We start from the raw sequence: 19,637 nt of genomic DNA, 5'->3' as shown, positions 1-19,637 counted from the left end.
CGAGCAGAGGTTCCGGAGGCCCTGCTCTCGCTAGACCTGTGCGCGCAGTGCTAGCGGTGGGGAAGGCAGAAATCAGCTGAGGGAGAAGGGAGAGGTCTCCTGAAGAGGAGTACCTTGAGAATGCTTGAGATGAGTGAGGATGGGAGGAGAGGGTGCTGGCTTATATAGGCTCGAGATGCCTCAGGTTCAACGAACCTGGACGTCACGAATGGCTTTGATGAGCGGCAGTTAATGTGCCTTAATGTGCCTCAGATTCAACGAACCTGGACGTCACGAATGGCAGTTAATGTGCCTCAGGTTCAACGAACCTGGACGTCGTAAAGAGCCTTCAATGTCTGGTCATTAGTATCGACATTAACACTCTGTTTTAATGCTCTTTACTGCAAAAACGTTCGCGCACCGCACCGGCCGGCCGCGCCTCGCCTCGCCACGGCCACGGCGAGGCGAGCGAGCGCGCGCGCGCGTGTGGTTCACCGTCCTCCTCTTACCGGCTTCTCAAGCGGTGTACACGAAGTCCACCTTTTAAGTCGGTTGAGATCCTCCTCAATTCCCGGTACGGAATTAAGCATTGATTCCCTAGCATTAATAGTAGGCTTTAAATTCTTTTAATTGCAATAGAATGAATGGGCCAAGCCCATTATTCCAACATACGGTAGGCTAGATTGTCCCTAGCAGTTTACCGGTGCGTTCTCCCGTGACACGCAGCGCGCAGATTTTCCGAGGTCCGGATCACCTGACGCCATGCGCGCGGCGCCTCGCGTCGTCGACGAAAACTGCCAACTCGAGCAGGTGGGTGATGACTGAGGAGGCGCCATGGGTTTGGTCTCGAAAATTCGGGTGGAAGGAATGGACGTACAAATCCCCGGGCACTCCACGCAACTTACGCAGGACGCGCGCAATGATTCGCGATCACGCCAACCCGCACACCACGCGAGCTCCGGCCGGTGTTCCCGTCCAGCAGCACGGGACGACGAGTGATCTAAGCAGCATCACGCGCAGGTGTCAAGCGAAGACATGCTTAGAGGATGCTTGGTCAAAGATGCTAAATTTAGCTCACTTATTTACGGACTAAATATAGAATAATTGCTGTTATAATTACACAGATGATGGCTAATTAGTTGTTAGAGCTCATTGGCTCTTGATTAGCTCCCATTAGTTCATATTTAGCATTAGTACATCTAGACCTAAACTTGAGCACCCCCTATTTTAGCACATCCAAATACCCCTTTAATACCAGCCGTTCGTAATGATCACACGATCCAGACAACCACACGCGGCCAAAAGAAAAAAAGTTACTTTCCATTTCGTGAAGGAGCATCCCCCCTAGGGAATTAAAACCAGGTCTTGCGCGAATCGATCGATCAACACGGCCAAATTATTAAGATCTGTTCGATCATATATGAATGTGAAATGTTCTTCGCAAAAAAAAAATCTACCTAAGTCAAATCAGTAGCCCATCGATCGTCGCAGTCGCTAGATCATTCGTCACGGGGTTTCAGCTGCTTCTCCTCCTCCTTCCACGGAGACCGAAATGGTCTGGCCGTTGCTGTCACGAGGCGACTGCACGGGCGGGCGTCAACTTGCACATACCTACGAGCTGCGGGCAACCGGTCAGATTTAGGCCCCATTCGGTTCCAGAGGTTAAACTTTAATTCTATCACATCAAAAATAATATTATGGTTTAGAGTATTAAACAAAATTTGCCTAAATTTTTTTGGCATAGATGAGTGCTAATTCACGAGAGAAATTTAATAAGTCTAATTAATCTATATTTGCAATAGTAATGGTACAGTAATCATCAGCAAATCGTGGATTAATATACCTTATTAGATTCATCTCGCGAATTAGTCCAGAAATTCTGTAATTAGTTTTATAATTAAATTTTATTTAATACTTCTAAATAACAAGATTTCATGCAGAATATTGGATGGAGCAGATTCCATACAGCTGGTGCATGTGCACGCGGGAGGAAAAATTGGACCGGAAGCGATCGTATTTTTAATTTTTTGGCACACTTGCGCCGGAGAATCTACCTAGTCTGCTACTCAGTAGTCACTCCAAAGTCCAAACTACTCACTAGTCTACTACCACTACGTCCAATTAAATCACCAAGTGTCCAAGTGTGAGGTCGATCGTCCAGATTTGAACCGCACGTCATGATTTAGAAAATTAAAACTAGTAGGCACGAACGGTCGTGGTACGGCGAGGGACGTACGGCGCAGCTACGGCGTCCGTGTGTACGGAGAATTCCTGCCATGTCAGCGTCAGTCAGTCGGACAGTAACAGCAATGTAAAAGCCGAGTGGCTTAACTGAACGTCTGAACGGACAACGGAGTACGTTGCCGTGTATGGAAACGGGACTAAAGGGGGCTAGGAACCGGGATAACAAGCCAATTCTGTACTAGTGTAGTAATTTTTTCGCTAGTAATGGATTGAGTTTAACTGATGGTACGGTCCTCGCCTTGGACTGACAAGAAAGTTTTATAAGCGCTGAACACTTCCATGAACTGCTTGCGTCCGTAGTCGCCACGGATACCATCGTCACCGTCGCCGGCGCCGGCGAGCTGGCGCTGAGAGGGATCGGTCGGACCGGCAGGCCGGTGGGCGCTGACAGCAGGGACCGGGGAGGAGCTCCACGGGAGCAAGCCAGTGCGCTGCACATCCGCGGAACGGAAGCTTAATCGGTACTAGTCTAGCAGTACATACCGTCCTTCGTTGCGGCGGCGAGGATCATGGCAGCTGACGCGGCAGGACGTGAACGCACCTACTGCCAGTCACGCCTGCGGATCCAACAGCCACGCGGTGCCGGCCGCCCGATGCCGTTGCGGTTGCATGTTTGGACCGGTAGTAATTCAAAACCTGGACAGTCTCGTTGTCGCTGGCCCCGCCGTGCTCCATGGGGACACACACCAACACGGGCACCAGTTGAGTAGGGCCTCTCTCCTCCAGCGGCCACCGCAAGCGCCCCAATCATGCACGCATTCCGTTCCGTTCCGTCGGCTCCACCCCAGCCAACCCAATCATCATGTAGCTGCAGATAGCTAATCTCCCCAGGTTTCTCCTGACGGGATGCTGGGAGTGGCCGAGGACGAACGCGGCTGGACAGTTGTGGCTGCGCTGCACATGGCCCGGCCAACCTGGAGAGTCTTTTACTTGCCCCAGAAGCTGATCCCTCTAGTCTTTTTTGGCTTGCACACAAATGGCTCACTCGGCGAGCAGGACGATGACGGGTGATTGGGTGGATTGGATTCTCCAGCTCTGCAGTGTGTGGATGGACTACGGAGCGCGTCTGGGGGTTTGAGCTTCTCTTCGGTCCAGCAAGCAGTGGCGTGTTTGGGTCCCATCAAACTTCGCAATGCAGCAGAGATTCAGTTTGACCTTCGCCTTCCCTTCCCTTCTTGCATGAGCTAGGCTCGCTCAATGCACATGGGCCGACACGGCCGCAGATCCAATAAGACATGGGCTGAGCCCATTCAACTCTGGGCCTCGGCGAGCTTGTCCCCCCTGGTGCAACTGTTGTAGTAGTGCTGGAAGTCTCAAGAGTGGGAACTGTGAAGCACTCTGAATTCTTTTGTTTAAAAACAAAAGAGGTTATTCCGAATCTGGAAAGGCAACTTTTCTAGGTTATCTCGTTTCATCCGGGGGAAATTTGCACGAGCGCGGCGTGGCGTGCAAACACAGAGTGCGAGCTCCATAACAAGCCACACTCGTCAGCACCGCTGCGAAACCTCCCGTTGTAAAAGTCGAGCTACTTTTTCAAACACGCCGAGAAACCCACGCTCATGACAAGCGGTAAGCGGCTCCAACACCACATGTAATGTAACCGCTGCCCTGGATCCAACGACTTCGAAAGACCTGGCCACTGACCAGAGCACGCAGGAACCCGAGCGTGCAGATCTAATCCAAGCAAGTGCCTGCCTGATCTTATCATCTGTCACGAGCCACTACTCCAGGCAGCAGCAGAAAGTCGCGTCACCGTCCAAAAGGCGCTCGCGATCGATGCGTGCAAAATCATTTGCACTGCGATCTGCAGTGATGATGCAAGAAAAATCCTCCCTTTCAACCTTTCGAGCCCGAGCAAATCAGCGGGAGGACAAAAGGGTCGGCGGTTAAAAAGTTTGACCGCGCAAGTCCAGGAATTAGGATTTAAAAGTTTTATTTTTTTGCACGTCCGGTTCTCGAGACCGCTGCACCTGGACCGGCCGGCTTTTAGATTGCGGCCGTCAGGATCGTCAGAGTGCCACCAGTTTCTTTCTTCCACGAACAGGTCTTGGTTGGGTTCGACGAAGAGGTCGATGGATGGAGGGCTCGATGGGGAATGCTGTCAGTCTGTCACGGCAGTCAATATTGGCAAGCTAGCCAGGGATGAACGCGTGCATCCATGGTGTTGATGTTGCAGCATCTGTCCGGTCTCTGTGTGGAAACCGATTCAAGGGCGAGGGTGGTTTGTGTATTGCAGCATCCGTGGTTTCTGGAACGGTGAAAAAATTGATGGGCAGAGCGGATTCACTTTCTTTCTTTTTTTGAAACTTACCACAACGGATTCGCTTTCACTGGCCTCTTTGGAAAGCTTGGAAAGCGCCTTTTTTTTCCTCTTGAAAAGTGGAAACTGAAGGTGTAAAAAAAGGGGCTTTTCGTTGTATAAGGGAAAACGATAGTGGTAATAGTTTAATTAGCCAATGGTTTAGCCGTGTTTCATGCATAAATTCTTTTGCTTGAGTTGCGTCAGCTACTCCTTTTCATTTGCAGCCAATGGTGGTGCGTGGTTACGTCTGCAAGTCAGTACAAGTGATTGCACACCTGGCTTGGAAGAAAAAAGGAAAGGTTTTTAATCATCAGTAAATGTCATTTTATAACTGTAACTGTACGGAGCAAGATGTGTACAAATCCGAGCTAACTGGTGCGGCAAAGAAGAGATCAAGAGATAGAGTAGCGTTTTCACGAACTACCTGCCCGCACCTCCTGACGAACGAGCGACTAAGAAGAGGCTGAAGATGCTGGATAGGTTTGTGGTCAGCTCGTGGAATTACTTTGAACGCTTCAACGACTAGAATCTCTCATCAACCTCTCCAGCCCAAGCCTGGACCAAGCCAATGCAACTATGCAAGAAGTCTCGATATGATCCTTGTCTCACGTGCACGTGCGTATTATGCACTCCATAATCGATCACGACACGTGCTAAATAAAGACCAGTGATCGAGATCAGGAACAGTAGCTCCCCCGGGAAGCTCGGGTGAAGATTCGCCGCCGGAGACCTGACCAGCTACTCGACCTTTCCTTCCAGGGAGGTGGCCGCCGTGAGGAAGCCGATGGCTGGCTGTGCGCACATCGGAATCGGAGACGACTGACAAGATGGGCTCGGGCTCGGACTTGTACACAGGCGACCGAGCCGCATGGACGCTCGGCCGGCCGGTCAATTCGATTCTACTGGTCCGGGTTAACCGGCGAATAGCCGAGCAGAAAGAAATACTCGCACGGATCGCGATCGTGACGAGCACGCTCACAGCTCGTACGTACGCGACAAGGACGTACGAGCGAGGCGGAGTCAGGCAAATCCGCGTCGTCAAAGTTAGGCTGGCCGACTGGCCGAGAGTGGTGGCGGCGACGGTACGTGCTCGATCGCGGCCGCGTTTCGACGGCGGACGGCCGCGCGCGGCGGTGGCGCTGGTCGTCGTCGTCGTTGCGATCAACCAGCAGCAACAAGTGGCGGGCGGCGTGGTCCCCGCGGGGAGGAGGTCTAGCTAGCCAGCTGCGGTCTGCAACTCCGGCGCCGCACGGCGCGGCGCGGCGGGCCCAAGGTCAAGTCATCGTCGTCTTCGTCGCAGGAGATCGATCGGGTCGCGCGCACTGGCCGGGGGCTGGGGGAAGTGCCCGTTGCCGTGGAGAGTGGGGGCGGGGGCGATCGGCCGGTAGGGGTTGGCCGGCATGTTGGGGCGGTGCGTGCCGCCGGACGGTAACCACTCGCAGTGGGAGGTGAGGGATGATTCGCCACATGAACGGCGGACGGTCCACGAGCGATCGCATCCCCGGTCCCGTGATCTCGCCTCAGGGCTGCGTTTACACGAGGGATAGCTACCTGCACGAATGGTGTACTATGCAATTGGGTTTTGTTGTCGTCGATGCGAGTGACTATTCTCTTCTCCACGCACTAAGGCAGCACAACAACGGTTTGTTACCCCGGTCGATAGCACCAGCCGGATCCACCACCTCACCTTGCGATCACCCCTAAGAGTTAACGGCGAACCCCGAAAAATGAGTAAATGCACCGCCGGATCTCGAACTTGGCTCGGGGTGTCATCCCCATTCCCAAACTTTTAAAATGCACATTCAGATATTTAAACTTACTAATTGTATCACATGAGGTCCAAATCACAGTTGTTTAAGGTTAATTAAAAGTTATACAATTTATTCAAATAAAAAATTATATACGCACAAAAATAATTCATACCAATTTACTTGTACAGATGTATTCAAATACAAAAGCTCTATATAGAAAAATTGTAAAATAAGAAACTTATATGATCAAATTTGTAAAAGATAGAAAATAAAAAAGATAAATTTTGGAGAAAATATTGGCAAAGAAAATATTCGGCATAAATTTTTGAAACAAAATTTTGAATTTTTTTTGAAAATATAAGAGTTGAGCTGAAAATTTTAAAAATAAAATTTGAACCCACATGTAAGCTCCATATAAATTGAACACTTTCACTTTATAACTTAAAAATAATGATTTGGACTTCACGTGATACGATTAGCAAGTATAAAGATCTAAATATGCATTTTAAAATTTTGGGAATCGGAATGACATCCCGAGTCAAGTTCGGGAACCATCACTACTGGAAAACCCTAAACTCTACCCCTGCCGCTAGACCAATCTCACCATGGTCAACGTCAACTCTGGCGTTGAACGACTCCTAGATTCCAATCGTATGATCTAGGCGCGTATTTAAAAAAGTGGGCAATTTAGTTTTGCTATGCATGTTTGCCCTTCCCAACTTGTTTGTTGAACTTGCCCTAAAAAAAAACTTGTTTGTTGAACTTGCATAACAAACCACTACGATCCATGGAGTACTAGCTACAGCGATGTTTTTTCATTGACTTTTTTTTTTGGATTCAATGAATATCTAGGTGTACTTCATTTTCTGCTGCATGCTTGCGGCCGGCTCGTTTGGTCCTTCCAAAAAGTAAACGTCGTTAGCTCGCGGGTTGCGGTCGTCGGTTGCTTTGCGCCGGCAACGATTTCAAGCCCACCTTAACATACCATCAGCCCGCACGTTCAGAAACCCAGAAAGTCCACGCCGGACCAAAAGGAAGAATTTCATGTGCAGCTAGCCGATCGACTGTCCTTTAGCTGCTTTGGGTGCTAGCTAGGTCGCTTTCAAATCCACTAATGATCCACCCCATGCAAGATTTGGTTCTGCTAATCTGGTAATTTAATTAATCCACTGAAGGCACATTTTTGCGTCCCTAGCACCAATGTTTTAATTAAGCTTGAAGGCCATCTAAATGATGAATTTAGGCATATTTCTGTTTCCGAGAATACCGTGGACGTGGATGACACAATAAAAGATTCAAACCAAAATCAAATCTTTTCTCTAAAGGAAAAAAAAAAACATCTCTCTTCGGTCACAAAAACTTGCTGTCCTGGATACACTATCCCGTCAAACTTTTGAAGTGTTGATTAATTATCAGGGCCTCTAAATATTTGGATGGGAAATATGCTTATTATTTTTGTACATTTGCCAAGTTTCATATTATCTTGTGTCCTGTCAGTATACTTTCAGTAGAAGTTAGTACATAGAAATTGACTTTATCGACGGTGTCACTATCTAGCATAGACTAACACATCTTACATCTTTGATAGGAGGCTAAGGAGGGAGTAGCAGCATAATCGAGGTGCTCACAAAGTAGGTTCGCATTTGAATGTATTCATTTTGTTAGATGTATATCTACGTCTTAATTCACCTCTATTTTCATGGATATTTGGATTTCTTCCTCGTGAACAAACAAAGCAGAATACCTAGTTCTTCACAAGTATTTTCATGTATCGGATGGACCATCACCAACCCGTTCATCAAACCAAACATCGAAACAGTCCATCAAATTCCTTGATAAGATGCATCCTTGTAGCTTGCCTCCGCTAACATACAACAATCCATATCTTATCTTCAATTCCCGTGCATGGTCGAAGAAAATTCAGGGCTCTCTTAACTTTCAAAGATGCTCATGATAGCCAACATTTTTGAACCCACTGCGTCGTGGTCCGTCGCTGACCCCAGGGCAACGCCCCCATTCTCTCTCAGGACACGCTCAAATCACTGGTCATCGTCTACTTTCTCATCATCTCCTAGGCATGCCCTGCCCTATAAAAGGAGCTCTCCAGAGGCCAGAGGCCGGCCAAGCACAGGCAGCCAACACAATTCACTAGCATGCAGATCAAAACCTGAAAACATCACGCACCAGCCTAGCTAGCTAGCTGCGTATCTGCACCAGCGACCGTACGTCGTCTGCTGCAGCTGGCCGATCATAGGATCGATCGACACGCCGGCGCCGACGATGAGGGAGCTGATGCGGCGCCTGAGCTTCTCGGACCGCGTGAGCGACGGCAGCGGCGGCGTGCCCCGCGGGTGCGTGCCGGTGCTGGTGTGCGACGGCGGCGGCGGCGAGGGCGAGCGGTTCGTGGTGCGCGTGGAGGCGCTGCGGCACCCGTCGTTCGCGGCGCTGCTGGAGATGGCGGCGCAGGAGTTCGGGTACAAGCAGGAGGGCGTCCTCCGGGTCCCCTGCGACGTCCGCCATTTCAAGGACGTCCTCGCCGCCGTCTCCGTCTCCGTCTCCTCGCCGCGCTCCAGGAACTGATCCCTAAAATTATTACTCTGGCGTTGATCGGATCTCCTCCTTTAATTAAGGGAGGCATCGGATCTGGATTGAGAGCCTGATAACCTGTTAATTACGCATTAGCGTAGTGCTAATGATGGTTGGGATACCAAGGATCACTTGACTTACTTTATTTCTTCTTCTTCTTCTTCTTCGTCGTCGTCGTCGTGGTGTTAATTATTTGGTTTCTTGGTTCGGGCAAGATCGACGACGGAGAGGATTTGCTAGCTAGCATCATAGCATGCATCAGCGCATTGCAGTGCGCGTGTAATTAAGGTAGGCCTCCTGTCGATGTTCAGTGGAAATAATGGATCGGTCTGCACATATGCTTCTCTTACAGTATTGGCTTCACTCCTGCAACTTGGAATAAAAATAAAAAGGAATCAAGTTTTCAAGTCAGGTTTTCAGAGTTTGGATGATAAACTAAAGAGCTACCTAGAGATCGAGCATAGGTTTTCAAGCTAGTTATCAACACACGGTTACTTGGGTCAACTTTTCAGTAATATCGTAGTCGTAGAGCAGCGTATCGTCTACTAGTCGTGTTTGGTGTCCAGCTGATTCTCCTCGACAGTGCTAGTACGTTAGAGTGAGTGTTGTACCTCCTGTTTCATAATTAGTGAAGACTAGTCACCAGTAAGAGTTGAATCCAACAATTATATCTCGCAAAATAAAGAATCCAACAATTATAGAACAATTTTTCTGAAGACTAGTATATCGCACATGTACAGAGTAGTTGGCCGGTTTTGAAGCGCCAGAATAGAAATTTGCGAGAACATGGGATATCGTCTAACTACTCCCCCATGCTCTCTCAAATTTGTGAAATTTTAATATAATTTTCCCCAAACGATTGTTTCATTGATCACCCTTATCTTAACCTCGTTCCTTGGCGAAGAGGACGAGGAATTAACATACATGTAATGATTGCTACTACCATACCCTTGTCTGATTTTACTTGTCATTTACATGTGAGTTGGGACATGATAATAATAATCCTCGAGTAAAATTCGCCGTCAGTCCTCGAACTTGGCTTGGGGTGTCATCCTGATCCCTAAACTTTCAAAATGCACATTCAAATCCATAACATATGCTAATCATATCATGTGAGGTTTAAATCAGGTTGTTTAAGCTAAATCGAAAGTTATATAATTTGTTCAAATAAAAAGTTATATATGCACCAAAATAATTCATAACCAATTGTATAGATATATTCAAATGCAAAAGATCCGTATAAAAAAATTGTAAACCAAGAAACTCAAATGATCAAATTTGTAAAAGAACAAAATAAAAAGGGCAAATTTTGGAGGAAATATTGGAAAAAATATTCATCATAAAGTTTTGAATTTTTTTGGAAAAAATAGAAATATATAAGAGTTGAGCAAAAAAATTTAAAAATAAAATTTAAACCCACATGTAAGCTCCATATAAGTTGAATACTTTCACTTTATAACTTAAAAATGGTAATTTGGACTTCACGTGATACGATTAGTAAGTTTGAGGGTCTAAATATGCATTTTGAAAGTTTGAGAACTGGATAACACCCCGAGTCAATTTCAAGAACCGGCAATGCATTTTACTCATAATCCTCTCGTGTGCGGATGTTTGTCCACATGATTTTTTTTGGACATACTGAAGAGTTAATAAGCGATTCTTTTATAGAGTAACTTCGGATGTGCTGCCGCGCCTGCAACGACATATATTTTTGGATGTGAGACTGGGGCTTGGCCCTAAAACTCTAAAAAAAATTAGTTCGGATGTGATTTCAACGTTTGTGCAGTAGTATTCCACTAGCAGCAGCCCAGCACATCCCATCCTTTTTTCCCCGGAACACTACTGTTGAAAAGAAAACCCTAATTACGTACGTGGATCATCTTAGTCGTTTCCGAATGACTAGGGTGTTGCTCGTAGTAGCGTAGAGAAGTTTCAAGATCGCATCTAAACTCTTGGACCTCTCGTGATGTTCCTAGTTTCCAACACTACACGGTTGTACGACGTTCCTCCTCTAATACCGATGGTGTTCAACGCGATGCAATGTTTGACCGCCACATGTCAACGCCGACCAAGACGAACAGACAACGCACCTAGCAGCGCCGATACATTATTGTTGCAGTACGTTGAAAAAGAAGTATAATGAACATAAGAAAATGGTACACAGTACGTGCCATGTTTAATTTCTTCATGAGATTTATTAAAGGGGTTTTTTTTGGTAGAAGGATTCGCTCCCGGCGTTTTTCCAACAAAAGGGAATGGAGTTTTTTCACGTGAGCGACTGGCCACGCATCCCTGCGGTCTCGAGCGTAGGGCGAACGGCCGATTGACAGTCTGACGAATGGACGCGTGTAGTAGGGCCACGACGTCATCGAAACGTCAAGCCGAAGCTGGTATGAAGGAGCACGTTTCCAGTTGACGGAGCCGTACGTCCGGAAGGTTGGAGGCGAATTGAGCTTCAGCTGCTACTGCTACGGTCGTGGATGATGGTTACGATCAGGAAGCTTGCCGGCGGGCGATTCTTCGCTCGGCTCATGTTAGTTTCGTACCCTCTAAATTTTAAATTTTATAGATCCATCACATCAAAGAGAATCTTATCATTTAGAAGTATTATTTTGCACAGATGGTTACTAATTCGCGAGACAAATTTAATGAGCCTAATTAATCCATAATTTACCACAGTGATGCTACAGTAATCATCCGCTAATCATGGACTAATATACATTCGTCTCTCGAATTAGCCCTGGGGTTCTGCAATTAGTTTTATAATTAGACTTTATTTAATACTTCTAAATGATAAGATTTTTTTATGTGATTTCTCTAAACTTTAGACCTCAGGAAACGAACGCACCCTCTATCTTCTATCTAGCTAGGAGTGGCTAGTTTCTACAGCCTGCGGGTCGCATCAGAAACCTGGACTGGAGACGAAGAGCAGTGGTGAAAACGTACGTGGAGAGGGAGAGGGAGAGAGACCAAGTTGGAAGCAGCAGCTTCGGGCTTCGAGCACGCCACAGATCAGATCAGTCTCGTCGTGGCACAGTCTTGGGCACGCCTGCTGTTTCTGTGCGCGCGGGATTGGGATGGCGTTGGAATTCGAGCGCGCGACGACGCGGTCGTCTGCTCGTGTTGGATGTGGCACGGGATCGGGATGGAGCCAGCCGTGGTCCGTCTACGGACAACGGCGCCGGCGAGATGCGCGTCGTGACTGGAGGAGCTTTCGGAAGAAGAAGAAAGAATCAAACATTCATGGGCGCGCGTCTGGGTCGTGCCTGGCGTGGCATAGTGGCAAGAAACAGCAGGCTATACCGTGCGGGCCGTGGCTCCCAGGGGAAAAGTTAGTTTGGGCCGTTTGTGACCACAGTCCACAGGGCCAGGTTCCCGATGTTGGGCTCTCTGTTTTGGGGCCTGCCACTTGCTTAGGCTAATCATATTGGGGTTTTCATATCCATGTTTCCACATCAATTTTGGTAAAGGATGAAACACCCTCTCTCAATAGAGAGTTTCATCTCACTATTTCATATGCCAACGTACTACTTAAATGCTGCAAATAAATAACCAATAGGATTTACTCAATTGTGTGAAGATGAAACAAAACACTCTCAATGGAGGTTTCACACGGTTTCCAAGTTCTTGGAAATGGGTTAACATAGTTTCATCCTCATGAAACTCCATGAAACTCTTACTTCTTAAATGATGTGCCATGTCATCCAAATTGCTGATGTGGCACGCTAATTAATGCCATGAAACACCCCATAAAACTCCCATTGGGATTAGCCTTAAAACTTGCTGAATATGGTTAGTGCATAGTTTTCAGAAACCCATTTTTTCATTAAATTCAAACATCCTACCTTGTACGGAAAAACAGCATTCTCCATTGCATTTCCCTCTACAAAACCATAAACAAGTGTTTCCCGAAAGCATACCATATTGAAAGTTGCAACATTAGACACTGACCACGAAAGATTTGAGATTTTTAGACAAACTCAATGGATGTTCACACCAACTTGTAAAGTGGCTACAACAAACTTTTTTCCAATCGAAATAGGAATGGCATCTTCATCAGGGTCCGTCATTTCAAATTTTCTCCACTAGCTTCAGTTCATCTCTGGGGAGCTGCTGGCCCACCTGTAAGTCACCCCGGGGACGGGAACATCGCACGCGCGGCGGCCGGCCGATGTCCAAAACCCTAAACCCCTCCCCACCCAATCCGAAAATCCTCGGCTCTGCTCCTCTCTTTTTGCTTCTTCCCCAAGACCACCCCCCAAAACCCCCCTTCCGCCTTGCCCCCTCCTCCGCTCCCTCTCCGCCCCATGCGCCCCCGCCCCCGCGCCTGACCAGCAAGCAAGGCTGCCGAGACCCCCCGTGATGCCCCCGCGGCCGTCCCTCCACTCGCTGCTCCTCATGGCCGCCTCCGCCTCCTCCTCCTCCGCCGCGGCCGGCGGGGACTCGGGCCTCCTCCTCGCCGCGCGCCGCCGCCTCCCCGCCGCGGCGGGCCACCGCATCCGGCTGCTCCACTCCTTCTCGGGGCCCCGCGTCCCCAGGCGGGCCGAGGTGGCCTGCTGCGTGCGGAGCGACCCGGACGCGCGGCCCGCGGGACCCGTCACCGTGCGCTCCAGGAACGGTAAACGCGCTCCGCCGCTCTGGAAAGCTCACTGCCCTGCGTTGGTGCTATTTTCCTAAGTATGGAATGAGCTTTGGACTGGGATCTGAGCACCTGGGGAACGATGCTAATTTGCACGTCTGATATATTCAACTAAATTAGTTGCCTATTGTTATATCTTCGAACTCTAGATAGCTCCGAAGTGTTGTGTCCTTAATCCTTATGGCCCCTATAGAGCTCACACTCGAAAAGTACTGCTGATAACGTGACTAGTCGGTATAAGAATTGTGGCAGAACAACTCAGCGCACCTTGTTTTCTTTTCAAATGTTAGTAGAAATGTAAGTTAAATGGCGTCGGATATTAAGCTAATTGGTGGTACGCACTGGCTATGCCACCAAATTTCAATGTTCCAGCAGTTTTGGTGCTAACATCGTCTACTTAGGCTGCTCGTACCTTTTGACAGTTTAATTATTTTCATGCTGGCTATAGCAACTGGCTGCAGATGCATATTCGGTTATAATTGACGCGATGTCTTTTTGACATAACAGTTCATTCAGCGAACAACTACAAGGCTACTTCTGAGGGGAGACTTGGGCAGCTCGTTCAGAAGTTGAAAAACGAAGGTATTAATCCCAAGCAGTGGAAGCTTGGAAATTTTCAGCGTATGATGTGCCCGAAGGTATTATGCATTTTTTTTAACAACCTTAGTGTGCTGCTTCCATTTTACTTTCCTTGCATGAACTATATGTAGCTTTAGAACCTAGCAATCTTATGATTTAAGGTATGATGAAGTATCATAAGAAATTGTTCCCCAGAAGCGACCATCGCTAAATTGTACATTGAAATTGTTTTGATTCAAGATAACATTTTAACCCACACATAACATGGCTGTATAATTTATTTTTAGTGATCCATTGTATTTGGATCTTGAGCTATTTAGTGACAAATGATGATGTATGACTTTCCTTCTGTTCGCTAGTGCAATGGTGGATCTAATGAGGAGTTGAGCCTTAGTGTATACATCCGAATGGATGGGTGAGTTGTCACATCTGAATATCTGATTTTGTTGGTCATAGTTGTTTCTTCAGTTATACACTTCAGGGGCTGCCTTTTTCCTGATGTCCATTGTATGTTATGTCTTCAGTATGAACGCATCATGGAATTGTTTTAGATCGACGTGTGGTTGGAGAGGTTTTATCCAGGTGCGTACACCAAACAAATGAAAAAAAATGGAGTAAGAAATCACAATAATGTCATTCTCTCTCTCTCTCTCTCTCTCTCTCTCTCATTCTCTCTGCAGCCTGATGGAGTTCCAAAGCTATCACAAGCAAAAACTGGCATAAAAAGTGAAACGGATCAAGAGGTCGAACCTAACAAGGCAGCAAATAAGGTTTACAGAAAAATCAGTGAAGAGGACCTCAACCTTGAGCCACTTTGTGATGAGGTAATTGGGAATTGCTACTTTTGTATGACAGGATAGGTGTTTCATAAACCATTGAAATAAAACTAAAACCCAGATGTTATTTTTCTTTTACTTTTGAGTTGATGTATACTAACGAAAACATTTGTACATTGGCATTCTACAAAATGCTTTGGCAGCTTGTAACATACTTCTCTGAGAGAAGGATATCCGCTGAAACACTTCGAAGGAATAAAGTAATGCAACGTAAATGGAAGAATAAGGTATAGCTCTACTGTTGTGGCAGTTCTACTTTGGACGCATCATCTGTTGTAATAGAATTATGATTTATAAGCATGTTGTCTCATTTGCAGATATCCATTGCTTTCACCTATAGACGTGATGGTGTCGTTGTTGGCTGCAAATACAGGGAAGTTGATAAGAAATTTTCACAGGTTTGTGGTCCTCTTCCTCTTTGCAATGTATGAGTTTTACTATATTATTATCAATATGCATTTTTCTTATGTGTCAGGAGGCAAACACGGAGAAAATTTTTTATGGTCTGGATGATATAAAGCGCACACAAGATATTATCATTGTATGTTCATGACCTCCAATTGGATTTACAGTGACATTTTGCCCAGAAAATTGATTCAACCCATTTGATTCTGTGTTTGCAATTTTGATTGCTTTTTTGTTTGGCATTTAAGGTTGAGGGTGAAATTGATAAGCTGTCGATGGATGAAGCTGGCTATCGTAATTGTGTCAGCGTACCAGATGGTGCACCACCAAAAGTATCCAGTAAAATCCCAGACAGAGACCAGGTTAGGAACTATTTTCTGGTATTGCTCAAAGTAAATCTCTATCGACAATCTATATTTGCTTATCTAGCAGTGTCAGACAGTAGTTTGATAATCTGTGATCTAACGTCTGCATACGTTCTCTGTAAAGCTAGGATAAGAAGTATCAATATCTGTGGAACTGCAAAGACTATCTTGACTCGGTGGGAGTTTTCTTCAGAGTTCAATCATTTATACACTTATTTTCTGAAACACGCAGGTATCACTTTACTGACTTTTTTCTGGCACATGGGAATAGGCATCTAGGATAATACTGGCCACCGATGCTGATCCTCCAGGCCAGGCTCTGGCTGAAGAACTTGCTCGTCGACTTGGTAAAGAAAGGTTTGTGCATCAGCAAGCATTAACCTTTGTGACAAATATGTACCAATGATTATGCAACATTTTTTTCATTTTCTTTTTCCTACCTTATTTGATGCAATCAGATGCTGGAGAGTCAAGTGGCCAAAGAAGAATGAGACAGATACTTGCAAAGATGCAAATGAGGTTTGTTAATTGTCATAGAACACATGGGCTCATTTGACGTATTCATGAATCAGTACCTGAAAATTGGTTCTGATGCCTTTTGTTATTATGTAATCGTCCCTTGTAACACATCTTTTGATCTACAGGTACTGATGTTTTTAGGTCCACAAGCATTGAGAAAGGTTATAAAAGATGCAGAACTGTATCCCATAAGAGGCCTTTTTGCATTCAAAGATTTCTTCCCTGAGATTGATAATTACTATCTTGGAATCCATGGGGATGAGCTCGGTATTCGTACTGGATGGAAATCTATGGATGACCTTTACAAGGTAACTTTTTGTGGCATTCCATTATTCCTTATTCTTGAAGTTGGAGGTTGGTTCTCAAGCAGAAGTTTGCTTTCTTCTTTATTTTAAGAGCGCAATATTTTGTATATTTCATCACAGAGGTCCTTTGCTGACTGAGATTGAATTTGTCAATCTGTTTGCTTTATTGACCCTATATAAGTTGAAATGTTTAGCTGGCTAAAATTCAACGTAAAGAAGTCCCTCATCCTTTTCTTTGTGAGCCATAAGTATCACCTGAACAATATGACTTGCATTGCATGGTTAGTGAGCACAGAATAGATGGCCAATAGTACCATGGAGCATGTGGGGGTTGTAATTGCAGTTTGTCATTCATCACCAGCAATTTGTCAAGTTGTCCTATTTGTTCCCCCTTTTTCAGGTTGTGCCTGGGGAGTTGACTGTAGTAACAGGAGTACCAAATTCTGGTAAGAGTGAGTGGATAGATGCGTTGTTGTGCAATATAAACAAAGAATGTGGGTGGAAATTTGTTCTGTGCTCAATGGAAAACAAGGCAAGCCATTGTTAATATTCGATGACAGGTAACTTTTCTCATTGGAAACTCTCAAATAACGGAGTTTTTTGTGTTTAGGTCAGGGAGCATGCTAGGAAACTCTTAGAGAAGCGCATTAAGAAACCATTCTTTGATGCTAGGTAAGTTGTCTGCAGTTGTGTCCCATATTTGAGTTTATCTCATTAATTATCTCTTTTAGAGGATCATTGGTAGTTTCATTGTGTTTATTTGGTTAAGGTCTATGTTGAGTTGGTTAAGCAATATTTGTTTTTGTTGGTGCAGGTATGGTGCGTCTGCAGAGCGAATGACTCCTGACGAATTTGAAGCAGGAAAACAATGGTTGAATGAAACTTTCCATCTTATCCGGTATTTATCAAATTTGATAGCAGATGTGCCACATTCTCGAGTTTCTCCTAATTTACTGGATATGTACCTTCTCTCCAATCATGTCTTTCTTGAAAGATGATATGCATCTTTGTATTTATATGTTTCTTATTACAGGTGTGAAGATGATAGCCTTCCGTCTATTAATTGGGTTCTTGACCTTGCGAAAGCTGCAGTGCTAAGACATGGAGTGCGCGGTCTTGTGATTGATCCTTACAACGAACTTGACCATCAGCGCCCCTCAAACCAGTAAGCATTTCATTGTTATTCATTGTTGCCTCTCTTAAGCATGATGGCCATTTACAAATTTGCTGATAATTGTTATTCATGTGCGATATACGCATCTTTCCCCCAAGAAGCTTATTATTGCTTTGTTAGTATTTATATATGCTGGCAAGTCACTTTCTTATGTCATTAACAGAACGGAGACAGAGTATGTCAGCCAGATTCTTACCAAGATTAAGCGCTTTGCTCAGCACCATTCGTGTCATGTATGGTTTGTTGCCCATCCTAGACAGGTAATCAAATTGTACATAATCAGTTCAGGCTTGGTGACAGACAATGAGGTCTTATTTGGAGTTCATGTTCTCTGCTAGCTCCATAACTGGAATGGAGGCCCACCGAATATGTATGACATCAGTGGAAGTGCACATTTCATAAACAAATGTGACAATGGAATTGTCATCCACAGAAACAGGGATAAGAATGCAGGCCCTCTTGATGTCGTGCAGGTTACATTTGCTTATCCTTACTTCAATCTGATTCTGTATATTGTTTTATTTCTGTTGAAATTTAATGATATTTCTAACTCTCTGTTCGATTATCTGGACTGTTACTATAGGTTTGTGTGAGGAAGGTGCGGAACAAAGTGATTGGGCAAATAGGAGATGCTTTCTTGACATATGACCGGTGTGTCCTTTTTTAAAAAAAAATATTTAAGTTTCCTGAACATGGATTTCCTTTACCTTCTGGTTTCTATATTCTTCCTTTATTTCTTTACTGAATCTTCAAACTAGGCTCAGTGAATGGCCAAATTTAACATTTGTTTTCCTACAGGGTTACTGGTCAATTCAAGGATGCTGGTAAAGCCACCATAGCAGCCACTACGGCAGCAACGGTACAAAAGCAAAAGAACAGCTATGTAAAGAGTACGAAGGACAATGTGGCATATGAGATGCCATTACCGCATGTTGAACCAGCCGACTCGGTTGATGGTAAAGGGTAACTGCCTGGCACAGTAGCACACCATAATCCTTCGTCCTGAGTTCAGTTTGCTCTGGTTTCGGCGGCGCAGAAGAAATAGACATGTTTTTGGTGTTTTTCTCTACTCACTGGTATCATTTGACGCAAGTGAGATTGCACCATTGTTTCTGGGGATGGGCCTGTTGCAGCTAGGTTCACTGTTCACCTCACACATAGGGTACTGATCTCTAGTTCTTCCGTGATGTGGCACTCCTGAATTGGGTTGGAAATCAAGTGTCTACTGCTTCCTGCTGCGAATGGGGTTGGAGGCTAACCTCCCTTGGATGGATACAAGACATTGGCGGGGTGGTGTATAGTAAGCTTATGTAATTAATTGCCACACCAGGCGCTAGCTCTATGAGCAGTTGCTGGGTGGATTTTTAGCGGCTAGGGTCATCATCCTTTCCAAAAATTGTAGCAGTTGGAAGGGCATCTGTTGATCTCTGTTCACACTTATACACCTGACCTGGGAAACTATATTTAATGTGCCAGAATTGTGAAATCAGGTGTTGCGCTTGTTTCTTCGACCAGGCACATGGAAGGCAATCTATCAGCCATGTGCTGTGCATATTAAAACGGCCACCTCCCCTGTCAATCTGTTTCTGGAACTGGGCTGGCCCTGCTGTGCTGTGCAGCTGAAACCATGAACGAATGAATGCTTCCAAAATCTCAGATCATTGGTTCCCTTTTGCCCTTTGCGTTGTTCAGAATTGTGGATTCTGCTCTTTCCTTGTCATTTTGGCTGTCAGTGCTTGGCAACCAGCTGGACATGAGGGCAAAAGCTAGGAGGCTGTGACCGGCAGTGCCATGCCACATAGGCACCACCTGGTCAATTGATTTGCTCTGTTCATTTGTACCTGCAACCTACATCCGTTGCAACTGTGTGGTGTGGCCAATCTGCATTTGTTCTTTGCCAAGCCAGACCACCTCCTTGCCTTGGCCAGCTTGTAAATCCTGCATAATTGCACA

General features: G+C 45.8%; 2 protein-coding genes across 3 annotated transcripts; both read left to right on the top strand.

Moving 5' to 3' along the window:
- Positions 1-8,412: 8,412 nt before the first annotated feature.
- Positions 8,413-9,213, top strand: LOC112890269 (auxin-responsive protein SAUR71-like). Its single transcript, XM_025957172.1, has one exon. It carries the CDS (start codon positions 8,557-8,559, stop codon positions 8,854-8,856), a length of 300 nt encoding a protein of 99 aa, XP_025812957.1. The 5' UTR covers positions 8,413-8,556; the 3' UTR covers positions 8,857-9,213.
- Positions 9,214-13,125: 3,912 nt separating this feature from the next.
- Positions 13,126-19,193, top strand: LOC112890819 (twinkle homolog protein, chloroplastic/mitochondrial-like). 2 transcript variants are annotated; one of them, XM_025957681.1, is made up of 21 exons: positions 13,126-13,480; positions 14,009-14,139; positions 14,440-14,495; positions 14,605-14,662; positions 14,761-14,904; positions 15,060-15,143; positions 15,234-15,314; positions 15,392-15,457; positions 15,570-15,683; positions 15,815-15,862; positions 15,958-16,043; positions 16,145-16,205; positions 16,331-16,513; positions 16,911-17,042; positions 17,121-17,182; positions 17,325-17,381; positions 17,544-17,675; positions 17,848-17,944; positions 18,023-18,157; positions 18,268-18,335; positions 18,483-19,193. In XM_025957681.1, exons 1-21 carry the CDS (start codon positions 13,225-13,227, stop codon positions 18,649-18,651), a joined length of 2,220 nt encoding a protein of 739 aa, XP_025813466.1. In that variant the 5' UTR covers positions 13,126-13,224; the 3' UTR covers positions 18,652-19,193. The 2 variants fall into 2 exon arrangements, with proteins under 2 accessions (XP_025813466.1, XP_025813465.1); XM_025957680.1 differs by having other exon boundaries at positions 17,325-17,408.
- Positions 19,194-19,637: the final 444 nt, after the last annotated feature.

Source organism: Panicum hallii, chromosome 4 (genome assembly GCF_002211085.1).
Source record: "Panicum hallii strain FIL2 chromosome 4, PHallii_v3.1, whole genome shotgun sequence".
Lineage (NCBI taxonomy): Eukaryota > Viridiplantae > Streptophyta > Magnoliopsida > Poales > Poaceae > Panicum > Panicum hallii.
This window is presented reverse-complemented; position numbering and strand designations above follow the sequence as displayed.